This window comes from Nelumbo nucifera, chromosome 1, assembly GCF_055504915.1.
Source record: "Nelumbo nucifera cultivar China Antique chromosome 1, China Antique-T2T, whole genome shotgun sequence".
In the NCBI taxonomy this organism is placed as follows: Eukaryota; Viridiplantae; Streptophyta; class Magnoliopsida; order Proteales; family Nelumbonaceae; genus Nelumbo; species Nelumbo nucifera.
The window spans coordinates 98,506,054-98,518,757 of NC_142649.1; the positions used below are offsets into that span (position 1 = coordinate 98,506,054).

Genomic DNA, 12,704 nt, shown 5'->3' on the forward strand with positions numbered 1-12,704 from the left:
TATAATATATATATATATATATATATATATATATATATATATAATTTCTGCATAGCAATGGATATATCTGCCACTACAAATAATTTTTGACAAATAGCGGTAGATATATTTTGTATATAGTGACAAATATATTTGACACTTGTTTATCCAAAATTGAGAATATAATTACATAATAAACCTTAGGTTCTGTACCTGGTTAGCAGCTTTCATGAATTGACATCCTAGAGAAAAAAAAAAAAAGTTCTAAATTGATGTGTTCCACTAAAAGGCATTTTGGTCAATTTTCTTCCACAATGTTACATTTTGAAAATATGAAGAAAAATTAAGAGCAAAGTAGCCTTTTCAAGGTTCCTAATGGTTGTCCATTGTCAGAAACTATAAGGGGTAGTTTAAGTGATTACGCAATAGTAGGGTAAGTCATTGTCTATTTACTAAACCATAGAGGTAGTTTAAGGATTTAACCCTATCTAAGACTGCCTCAAACCAAAAACACATAGGCTCTTTACTAAGCATGCTCCGCAACCAACGTTTTAAAAAATGACCCGAAAATGGAACCGTTATAGCCACCGGTTTTTGGGTCAACGGTTCGACTGTCTGGTTCGAACGGACAGCTTGTTCTGACAAATAAAAAATAATTAAAAAATAAAAAACTGTCAAAAATTATTGAACGGGTCAATGGGTCGACGGTTCGACCACCCAAGTCAACAGATTATTGACTTTTTCAATGGTTTTTGACCAAAAATCAAATTTGAAGTAAAATTGAACCAGTTGCCTAAACGATTCCCGGGCCAAACGGTCTAACCATCCAGGTCAACAACGATTTGCAAACCTTATCCACAGCACAATCCACAATCTTAATGTGGGGCATGCTCTGTTGGGAATCAATCTGAACTTCCAGGAGCCCTATCTCAAAGGCCAAAGAGTCGAATAAGGTGGTTTACCATTTAACCCGATAAGGCTTGGCCGTTTGGAAAATAACACATGCATTGTTCTGAAGTTTCACATACATGATTTGCATCAAAAATAAAATAAAAGTTTCACATACACGACTTGTTAGCATGGGTGCTGAGTAAAAGGGTAATTGCAATCAATATCCTTTTTTGGTAACTAATTGCAATCAATATCTATACCATATAAGATGAAAATTTGTCTTGTTTTAAGTGCAAATTATAAAAATTCAATTAAAATACCATTATAATTTATAAATAATTCTTATTTTACACATGTATAGCATGTACTTTTATACTAATTCTTTTAATTAAAAAGAAAAAATAAAAACTAAGCGGGATACCTGTCTTAATGCAAAGAGCTTCAAAATAGTCCAAACTGTTTTTTGACTAATAGTCAAGCTTTTACTCAATCCATCAACATCCCTGGGAGAGCTATCCCACTATTTATTTTTGGATTTCATGGATTTTAAATCACAAAACGTCAAAAGCTTCTTTTTCATTTTTATGAAAGGAAATATCTATAATGTCGGAAAAATATTCTGCACTCTTTTCAGCTGCTATTGTTAATAGCAGAACTTAAGCTCTAACCTTCCCAAACGGGTCAAATTGAAAAGTAAGAAGGATGAAACTTTTTTTTTAGCTCTTACTTGTTTTGCAGAGAAAAGCCATTTTTTGTTCTATTTTGATGGATACACGGAAGTCAATTATGTAATTATGTTTGATCAACATTATCATCGTCTAAATCTTATTCCAACTATATGGGATTAGCTACATAATCCTATTTCATCATTTTCATTCTATTTAATGTCATATCCATTATTAAATTATTGACACTTAAATCATTTATTACAATTTCTACTTGTCTTTTTTTTTCTACTTCTAGCCTTTCTAGTTCCCTTCAACTTGCAATAAATCATTCCATTCTTATGTAAGTAAATTATGTTGTGATCAATTATAAAAGTAAAAGAACTTAAATGCTTTAGGTCAGTACCAAATAATATGTACACAACAACACAAGGCATCACATTATGATTCATAAAAGAAGCCAAAGGTAAAGTTAAAAAACTTGAAAAACAATCAGAATAAATATAAAATTCGAATTACCAACTGATTGATGGCTCAATTGGTAGGTTCTCTTGCTAATTGTAGCAGAGGCCTAAGATCAGATCCTATTGCCACTAGGGTTGGGGGTTAAGGGTATAATAATAATAATAATAATAATAATAATAATAATAATAATAATAATAATCACCGAAGACAAGTACGTTCTTGATGTTAAACCCTATAATGTGAGGATAACAACAATTAACATGGCCTAGGTAGCTCTTAATTTTAGGGATTCTCCCATAGACTCTAAATTAGCTATTTCTTGCTTTGTAGTAGATTCTGGACCCGCCTTGAAGTTTTTTTATTTTTGGTAATAAACATATTTCATTTAGAAAGCAAGGCTGAAGCCAGAGAACAACAGCAGAAATACAAAAACACAACACAGAGAAACAAACAGCAGAAACACATGAAACATAAAAAACCAGCAAAGCTACCTCCTACTGAAAACTAGAAAAAACACAGTTAACCACTAGACCAATCAGCAAGAGCACCAGCCAACCAAAAAGGAGCAGCATCCAGCCATTGCTCTGGTCCCAGAAGACCTCTTTGAGCTGCAACATGGGCAGTTTTGTTTTCCAACCTCTTTACAAAGGAGGAGACTTCAGAAAAGCTAGCAACTTTTAAGCAGTCTTGAACTATGGCAGAAATCTCTGTAGGACAGTTAATCTCTTTCTTTTTGAGCCAGTTAATCAGAGACTTGTTGTCACTTTCAATAATCACCTTCTTAAACTGCAAATCTTGAGCAAACAATAGACCATTTAGGACAGTTAGAGCCTCTGATTGGAGGGCTGAAACAGCTGATGCTTTGCCACACTTAGCCGCCACAAAAAGACCTCCTTGATCTCTGATAACTAAACCAAAAGCTGCTGAATTAACTGCCAAAAAAGCTCCGTCCACATTTAATTTCAAAGAATCAGCTTGAGGAGTCCAAAGAACAGAAAAGACAGCCTCCCCATTAGAAGGGGTTGTGTTTGTGATGAAGTAGCTTCCATCTTCAGAAGTTCTTGGAGCTGATTCAGAACCCTGCCAATAACAAATTTTGGGTTAGGAAGGGCATCTTTAAAAATAATATCATTCCTATGAAGCCAGATATTCCAACAAAGAAGAGCTAAAGTGGATTTTAGTTCTTGCTTCCTTTCTAAAAAGCTATTGTACATAGAGAAACAGCCTATTAGTCACTCCTTAAAAGACGAGACAGGAGGGAGGGATTGCATTCTGATTCCCAAAGGGCTACCAAACCAACAGGCTTTTGCCAAGTCACACTCACAGAGAGCATGCATAATTGTTTCTTCTTCCTTTGAGCAGACAGGGCAGGTGGAAACAGACTGAATTCTCTTTTTGACCAGATTTACCTTAATGGCCAGTGCATCAAGGCAAGCACGACAAAGGAAATGTTTAATTTTTGGGGGCACTTTCAAATTCCAGATTTGGGACCAGAGTTGCTTGTCTCTCAGGCCTTGAGAGATTGTAGGTTTAGCTAGTTTATTTGCAACAAAATAGGCAGATTTTACTAAAAAAAATCCTTTCTTATCAGCAACCCATGTTAGTTTGTCATCCCAATCGAAGATGAGGGGTCTGATCTCCAAGATTTTCTAGGCAACTGAAGGAATAAAGGTATTGTTGATTAGGTTTGTGTTCCACTCCTTGCTGTTGGGAAAGAACAAATTACAGACTTTTAAGATATTTGGATTATTTGGCTTCAGGCCTATGATTCTAAAACCTGGGATTCCAGGAATCCATGGGTCTTCCCAAACTGTAATACTCCTTCCTGAGCCTAGAGACCAGCACACTTCCTCCTTAATAAGCTCTCTTCCCACCAGCACACTTTTCCATCCCCATGAACCTGATTTGGGGAGATTATCATTTAGAAAAGATCAATTTCTAATATACTTTGCTCTTAAAACCTGAGCCCACAGACTATCTTCACCCTTGGTCAGCCTCCACACCAACTTGGCCAGCAAGGCCTTATTAAAGGCGATAGGGTCTCTAAACCCCAGCCCACCAAAGAGTTTATTTTGACTGAGATTTTTCCAGCTGACCCAGTTAACCCCTGTCTTATCCCTCTCTTTGTCCCACCAAAAATCCTTCTGGATCTTCTTTAGTTTGTCACACACCTTACTTGGCAGCTTGAAACAAGACATGCTATAGACAGGAACTGCATTGAGAACAGCTTTTATCAACACCTCTTTTCCTGTTGGGCTTAACCACTTATTCTTCCAGTTAAAGGCCTTTCTCTCCACTCTATTAGTCAAGAATTTAAAAATTTTATATTTTGATCTACAAAAGTGGGAGGGTAGACCTAAATAAACAGAGGATTTTTCTATTCTCTTGATTTGCATGCTTCTAGACAATAACTTTTGAATCCTACAATGCACATTTTTACTAAAAGTAGCTTCAGATTTTCTTAGATTCACCTGTTGTCCTGAAGTTTGTTCATAATTTCTAATTGCCTCCAAAACCCTCTGGCCTTCCACTGGATCAACTTTAGTGAAAATGAAACTATCATCTGCAAAAAACAAATGTGAGATTGTTGAACATCTACTGTTAAGCTTGATACCAGAAATTTTCTTTTCCTGCACAATCTTTAAAAACATCCTAGAGAGGGCATTTGAGCAAAGGAGAAAAAAGGTAAGGGGATATTGGGTCACCCTGTCTGAGGCCTCTAGAAGGGAAGATTTTCCCACTGGGAAAACCATTGACCAGAATTTGGTAGGAGACCGAGGTTACACAATCCATGATCCACCCAATCCATGTTTTACCAAAACCCATCTTTTCAAGAACATTCTTCAGAAAGCACCACTCTATCCTATCATAGGCTTTACTCATATCTAACTTTAAAGCCATTATTCCTTTTTTGCTTTTGTTTTTTCATGTGATGTTAAATCTCATGGGCTAATAGAATGTTATCTCTTATGGACCTCCCTTCTTGAAAAGCACTTTGATTTTGTGATATCAATTTTGCAAGTTTTGGCTTCAATCTATTGGCCAACACTTTTGCGATAATTTTATAGATTGTGTTGCAGAGGCTGATTGGCCTGAAATGACTAGGATCTTCTAGGTGGTCAATCTTGGGAATTAAAGCTATAAAGGTAGCATTCAAATCTCTTAGAAGCTTTCCTTTTTCAAAGAATTGTTTAACCACAGCCACCACATCTTTTTCAAGAGAACTCCAATATTTTTGAAAAAAACAGATTTGAGAAGCCATCCGAACCCGGGAACTTCCTAGGGTTCATTTGGAACGGTGCTTCAGCTATCTCATCATCAGAGACCTCCTTTTCTAGCTCCCTACTCTCATCCTCTTTTAGGCAAACATTCACTTTTTCAAGGGTCTGCTCTATATTACTTGGATTTGAGGATTTAAACAGGTTTGAAAAATAATCCTTGAAAGCATCCTAGATCGCCCTTTGGTTTTCAAGCCATACTCCATCTGAATTTTTTTATTCTCAACACCCTATTTCTAGATCTTCTGCTCAAAGTGCTATTGTGAAAAAACTTTGTATTTTTATCTCCCCACTTGAGCCAGTTGCACCTAGATTTCTGAGCCCAAAAATCTCCTCTCTTTTTAACCAAGTAGCTAGATTTTCTTCACAACTCTTCACTCTACTTGTTGTAAACTGATTATCGCTTGTATTAAGTGCATCCTTTAGCTCTCTATGGGCTTCCTCAATCCTCTTACTTAAATGGCCAAAGGTGTCTTTGTTCCATGTTTTCAACTCTGCGCAGAGCCAATTACATTTTGTTAAGACACTCATTTGTCTGGAACCAGCAATCTCTTTCCTCTAGACAACATCTACAATATTAAAACAGTCCTCATGAGAAGCCCACATTTCTTCAAACCTGAAAGGCCTCCTACCCTTCTGAAAGGTCAGATAGGTATCCAACATTATAGGAATGTGATCAAAACCCATCTCAGCTAGGTGAATAACACAAGTTTCAGGGAAAAGAAGTTCCCAATCAGGGTTAGCAAAGCCTTTATCTAAGACCTCTCTTACCAATCCTCTCCCCTTTCTCTTATTGCACCTAGTAAACTTCGGACCACTGCTCTTCAAATGAGAGAGACCCAAGCTATTGAAAAAGTTAAGATTCCTTTGGATTTCCCAGTGTTTTGGTTCTCTTCCCCCCCCCCCATTTTTCATCTCGTGCCAGGATAAAGTTAAAGTCACCTACACAACACCATTCTCCTCTCACTTTACTAGTTGTATGACACCATTGATAAAAAAAAAAAATGCTTCTTAGCTTCTTGTTTGGTTCGCCATAACAGGAGCAGAAAAATTTATGATTCTTTTCATCTGCTATTTTAGAATGGATGAGCAGAAAAATTTATGATTCTTTTCATCTGCTATTTTAGAATGGATAATGTTCTTATTTGCATAAATGGTCTCCACTTTAACCTCAAAGTTCCAAAACAAGGCTAAACCACCAGAAAGGCCAACAGGGTCAACGCCCTAGCAGTCCCAGTCCTTGAGAGTTTTAAACTTCTTACGACACTCAATAAGACTACACTTTGTTTCCATAAGGAAAAGGATAGATGGTTTTCCCTTCTGAATCATCCTCTTCGCTGTCCGAACTGTTAGGGGAAGCCTAAGCCCTGACAGTTCTAGCTGATCTTTCATTTCCACTATGTTGGTTGTTTTGGGACAGCCACCAAGGCCCACTTATTTTGACATTTCAATTTGAAGCACCTCTTCCATAACAAGGAAAGGCAGTAGGGCTTATGAGATTCCAGCCTTTTGATTGCTCTAAACAGATAGTCCTCCTGGGAATTTCTACAAAAGATTGGACACCCCTCACTAAAGGTTTGTTTTCTTTGTGATAAGGTAACAAACAAATGGCGATCAGCTAACATGCATCTTCTGAAGACGTTGTCTACACCCCAGTAGCAGCCGAGGGGCATAACTCTACTCACACTTAACTTTTTCCTATAACTAGTTTTCTTCAACCCGAATCTCCCCTTTCTCCTTCTCATCGGAGCTGAATATGTAATTATCGAGGGGGAAGCGAGTTGCACAAAAATTTTATCAAACATACACTCAGGAATTAATTTAAGAGCTGAAAGATGTAAAGAAAAATTACACCAGTGATTAGACAAATTTACCTTTGGAACAGGAAGCGTAGTGCCAGTGCTAATCCGCATTTGACAGAGTTCCCCCACTTCTTCGCGGTTGCTCCCAAAGATGGCAGAAAGCTTCGCAGATTCAAACTTTGGTTTTTTGAAAACTGGCACTAAGTTATTCCTGGATTCAACAAAACCCACCCCGAAACCCGCACCATTGTATTCTGACATGGGACGTTTTAGCTTACAGTTTCTTTCATTTTCCTGCGAGTTTACTTCCAACTCACGCTCAATAGTAGAGACCCCTAGGGAGTTGCACCATTGCTCTGAGTTCTTACCAATATGAGAAACAAAATGTCTGTCTTCAGGGCTTACTTGCTGCACAGAAATTTCCTCGATTATTACTCCCGAAGATTTCCTCTTGTGTATTATCTGAAAGTTTTCTTTTCTCGACAGCTAATTAACACTACCTATTTTGGAAAAGCTTGATCCACCCGCCATCTGGGTTCTAACCATGTTGACATGCCCATTTCTGGATTGCTCATTATGCCTGAAAAATTCCACCGGCGAGAAAACCATATTGAAGTTCCCGCTACTCAGAGTATTTTCTCTTAGATTTCTTGCCGCGACTTCATTGGAACTGGAATGGAAACTACTACAAGAAGACATTTATGCACATAATCCCGGAACATTTGAGCTTACTAGATGTTTTCCATGGCCCGTTTCACTACTGGGTTGCATTTTCATCTCCCCAGGACTGCCATTCCCTTCAACGTGAACTGGCTGCTTGCTTTTGCCTTTACTCAACACCACAGTTCCTCTGTTCAAGAGCTTGGCCTCCTCAAGATCATCCCAAGCCCGGAGCCAGGGCCCGTAGTCCATTGGGATGCCACCTTCTTTCACAGCTTGCGCAGCAAACTTCTCAGCAAGTTCATCCATTGGATCTCTTTCTGAACCAAATACACAAGTCGCCGACTCATGTCCAATTCTTCCACATTCATAGCAAAAAATGGGGAGGCGTTCATATTGAACTTGGTGCCATTCCTCCACTCCATCCCTTCTACGCCTAACAATTCCTTTAACTAGAGGCTCATTTACATTTACAATGACTTTAACTCTCAAAAATCCATTCCATTCCGGTGCGTTCTTGTCTGGAATATCATCCTCATCAAGTGGTACTGGCACTCCAACTTGCTTAGCCAACTGCTCCCCATAAGCCCTAGTCATGATTTCTGGTGGTAAGTCTAATATACGCACCTGAATGTCCATCAGCTCGAACACCATTTTACTTGGCTTCTGATCAGGGACCCAACTCTGCAGCAGTAAAGGGTAATCTTTGAACAGCCATGGCTGATTCTTGAGAACCCGTTTACAGTCCTTTTCCCGGCTAAAAATGATAAAAAGAACATCTTCGTTCAGCCTCCTAACATCATAGTTGTTTACCTTTTTTTCCACATATTTTTAACTCTTTCCACCACCCTAAAGGCATTGACTGGTTTATCAGTGATTAGCTTTCCGTAAAAACATAACTTGCATTTTTCTTCAATGCTTAGAGGAGGATCTTTAGCTGCCATTTTGATTTCCACTCCTTCGTGCTATGCCCAACAGAGGACATGATTTTGGAGAGTCAGGAAGCCCATCAAAAAGGGTGAGAGAAAAAATGCAGAGCTTCGGAGAGCAAGACTCCTTAAACAGCTATGGTCTTAGCTTAAACTACCTGCCCTGGAGATTGAAGAACCTAATTGGTGATTCCCTGGAAATAAAGAAGATGTGCGAGGCAGGACTCTGGAGTCAACTACAACCATGCTTTTTGCAAAGCAAATCAAGCTATGAACTGGCTAACAAATGAGGCACAAAGAAACGAGGACAGACTTATTGTTTTGAATTTGGGGCCTCTCCCCTAGGACTTTAGACTGTGTTTGGTTTGAAAGAAATAATAGGGAAAGGAAAGGAAAGGCAGGGAAACCTTTACAAATCTTGTATAGGTTTTCATATCTTTCCATTCCTTTCCCTACTTTTTCCTTCAAACCAAGCATAGCCTTAATGTTATTATTTTTTGAGATTTTTGGGGATGTGCTACACTCGTAGCCCCTTTAGACCTTATCAAAAAAATGTAGTACATCAGATGATTACATATAGCATGTAGTATTGTGATGGTATCTTGAAGTTCAAAGCTACCACTAGGGCTGTCAATTGGATCGGATTTGGTCCAATCCGGTCCAATCCAATATTGGTCCACTTATAAATGGATTGGACCAAATCCATACAAACCAAGTCCAATCCAATCCAAGTAAAATGCAAATGGACCAGGCCGGGCCTAATCCAATCCAAATTCAATCAGACACCAAAATAACATGATAAATCCAAAAAATATATAAAAAAACTATAACACCTGATGCAACCCAATCCATTCCAATTAAAATGCAAACGAATCAGATTGGGTCCAATCCAATCCAAAGTGAATGAATAAAAGTGCTTTTATAAAAGCGGTCTCATTGAAACACTTTTGTAAAAGTACTTCTATAAAGTGTTTTTTTAAAAGTGATTTTATAAAAATACTTTTATGAAAGTGATTTCATAAAAGTTCTTTCGTGTAAAGTACTTTTATAAAAACAATTTTGTAAAAGTGCTTTTATAAAAGTACTTTCATAAAAGTGTTCTTATAACGGTTTAGCTTTGATTAGTTTCAAATTGGGCAAGGGTTTGGCCTCATAATTGGATTATTAGGAACAATGTTTTAAAAACCGACCTGGAACCGAAACTATTCTAGCCACTGGTTTTCGAGTCAATGGTTCAACCATCTGGTTTGAATAGATAGCCCATTTTAACAAAAAACTTTAAAAAATAATTAAAATAAAAAGGTCAAACTGGTCAACAATTCGACCACCCGGGTCAATGGGTCATTAACCAATTCAACGGTTTTTTGCCAAGGACCGAGTGGGGAAAACGGAACCAATTGCCTGGACAATTCCCAAGTCAAACGGTTCAATCGTCCGAGTCAATAGCAGTTCAAAAACATTGATTGAGAATTGGGTTTAGGTCCAATTTAGACTGATTAGAATATGGGCCAATTTATTTTGTATTGACCCAATGCAATAATTATAACAAACCATCCAAATCCAATTTGATAAGGTTTTGATCGGATTGGATCCAATCCAAAACCAGTTCATTGACATCAATGTTTTCAAAACCGAACCAAACTAGACCAGACAGTTGGACTGGAAAAATCGAAAATCGGTCACCTGACTGGTTCCATTTCATCCCAAAACCACTTTTTGGCAAAAAAAAAAAAAAACCATTGATTTAGTCAGCGAACCGCTGACCCAAGCGATTGAACCATCGACTCCAACAATATTTTGGCCATTTTTTGTTTCTTTTTTTTTATTTTTTTAATTCTTTTGTTAAAACGGCCATTCAATGGGACCGTTCAACTCAGAACTGGTCCTAAAAGGCTAGAATGGTTCCCTATCCAAACCGATTTTAAAAACTTCAATTGACATCGTTAATGATTCTCTATCTCTCTCTATGAGTCTTTAGCGCCATTGATGAATAGTATGTTATAGGTATAACGAATGGAGTTTTAAGAAAATTTGGAATAAAACCGTAGAGTACAGTAGGTCACTCCCCGATCTATTATTGAATGGACGATTGAAAGCAAAATTACTGGACAATCAGTTTTCGGACCAGTCCAACCCGATGTTAAACTTCGGACCGTCTATACTGATTCAATTAGTTAAGGTTCCGGTGGAGTCCAATCCGAATTCAGTCCATTGACAGCCCTATCAATCACCTAATTGGCCTATGGATTCAAAAGGTTAGAGGAGATTATACAACAATTTGAAAGAAGAAGTTGTTGGGCCATAGAAAGTTATGATGCAGAGCTTCGTGTCTTGGTGGTGTAAAAGCAGTTTCAACAGCCAATATAATTGATATAATAATATATTCTGATGGTCAAAAACTTGTTAATCTCTTCATAATTCATATCCGACCAAGTACATGGGTATGGGTAGAACAGATGTACTGGGCTCACATTGGAAGGCTGCTGCTTAGTGTAAAATCCTTTTCACTTATTCATGTAAATAGACAATTAAATATAATGGCCCATCTTTATGCTTACTTTGCTTGTAAGAGTAAAATCATTCTTACCAATTACTCTTCTATCCTTTTCTAACCAATGAAAATGCTTTTGTGTGCCCAAAAATAATAATTTGAAGGCTAATTAAGTCACAAATTTATTATTTAATCATTTAACAAATAAAAGCTATTGGAAAAAGTTGAAACCAGAAAGTTCACTTGTTACCCATTCACAATTTTGACCATCCGATCTGACCCGGGTCTAATAGGTTAAAGTGATCAGTTAATCCTGCTATTACTATCAATGTTTTCGAACCGCCGTTGACCCAGATGGTCGGATTGTTTGGCCTGGGAACCATTCAGGCAATCGGTTATGTTTTACTCAAAACTCGGAATTTGGTCAAAAACTGTTGAAAAAGTCAATAAACTATTGACCCAGGCAGTCAAACCATCAACCCGTCAATCTGTTCAATGGTTTTTGACCATTTTTTTATTTTTTAATTTTTTTTAATTTTACTATCAGAATGAACCGTCCATTCAAACCAAACAGTCAAACCATTGACCCGAAAACCGATGTCCAAAACGATTCCGTTTCTGAATCGTGTTTTAAAACGTTAATTACCACCTACGTTGAAAAAGACACCCATTAAACAATGGGCCGGGTCAGGCTCCATTAGCAATACTATTTCTTCTCTGCATGTTCTTGAGTATTTCTTCTGCAGTTTCTATAAACCCACACTTCGCATAAAAATCTATCAGAGCAGAATCGAGCTCGAGTCCATATTCAATCCTATTTCGGTCTATATAGGAATGAACCCATTTCCCGTCCTCAAAAGTCAAAAGCACCCACACCGGCCAGCGCAGGCATTAAGCTCACTCACCAAAAGAGAATGATCGGGCTTCTCATTCAAAGAACAACTTGTCGAACAACGCAATTGCCTCATTAAAACAATCATTTTGAACATACCCAAAAATCATGGCCCTCCAACAAACGTCATTTCTATCAGGCATCTGGTCAAACACCATTTGAGCTTCATCAACAAGCCCATGGCTGCAATGTCCACTAATAAGGCTGGTCCAGCAGACAATGTTTCTGTTGGGTGCTTCTTCAAATATTTGGCGAGCAAGTTCCATTATTCCATACTTCGAGTACACCCTTTTTTTTTTTTTGATTAATCTATTTAAGGCCTGGTTACCCTCTAAATCATAAATCATGGTCAGACCAGATGCAATCTCTGAAAAAGAATACCAACACTGGAAAAATATAACATATTGGGCTCCATCCGTGCAGTTCACTCTTGGGCATACATAGACTCATTTGAGGTTCATTGCTTTTACAATAATCCTTGATCATGGTATTACAATTGAAGATGGTTGGCATTTGAATTCGATCGAAAATAGATTGTGCATGATTCAAATCCCCATTTCGAGACACTGCGTAGGAAGCTAAAATCCGACTTTTGATGTAAGCATATCGAACAAGACCAACAAATCAACAATGATCATTTGGGTGTCGATCT

At 37.7% G+C, this 12,704-nt stretch overlaps 1 protein-coding gene across 1 annotated transcript; it reads right to left on the reverse strand.

Moving 5' to 3' along the window:
* Positions 1–2,250: 2,250 nt before the first annotated feature.
* On the reverse strand, positions 2,251–7,558 carry LOC104610550 (uncharacterized). The gene is made up of 2 exons (XM_010277220.3): positions 7,153–7,558; positions 2,251–3,080 (listed from the first exon to the last, which is right to left on the reverse strand). Exons 1-2 carry the CDS (start codon positions 7,339–7,341, stop codon positions 2,520–2,522), a joined length of 750 nt encoding a protein of 249 aa, XP_010275522.1. The 5' UTR covers positions 7,342–7,558; the 3' UTR covers positions 2,251–2,519.
* Between the last annotated feature and the right edge of the window lie 5,146 nt (positions 7,559–12,704).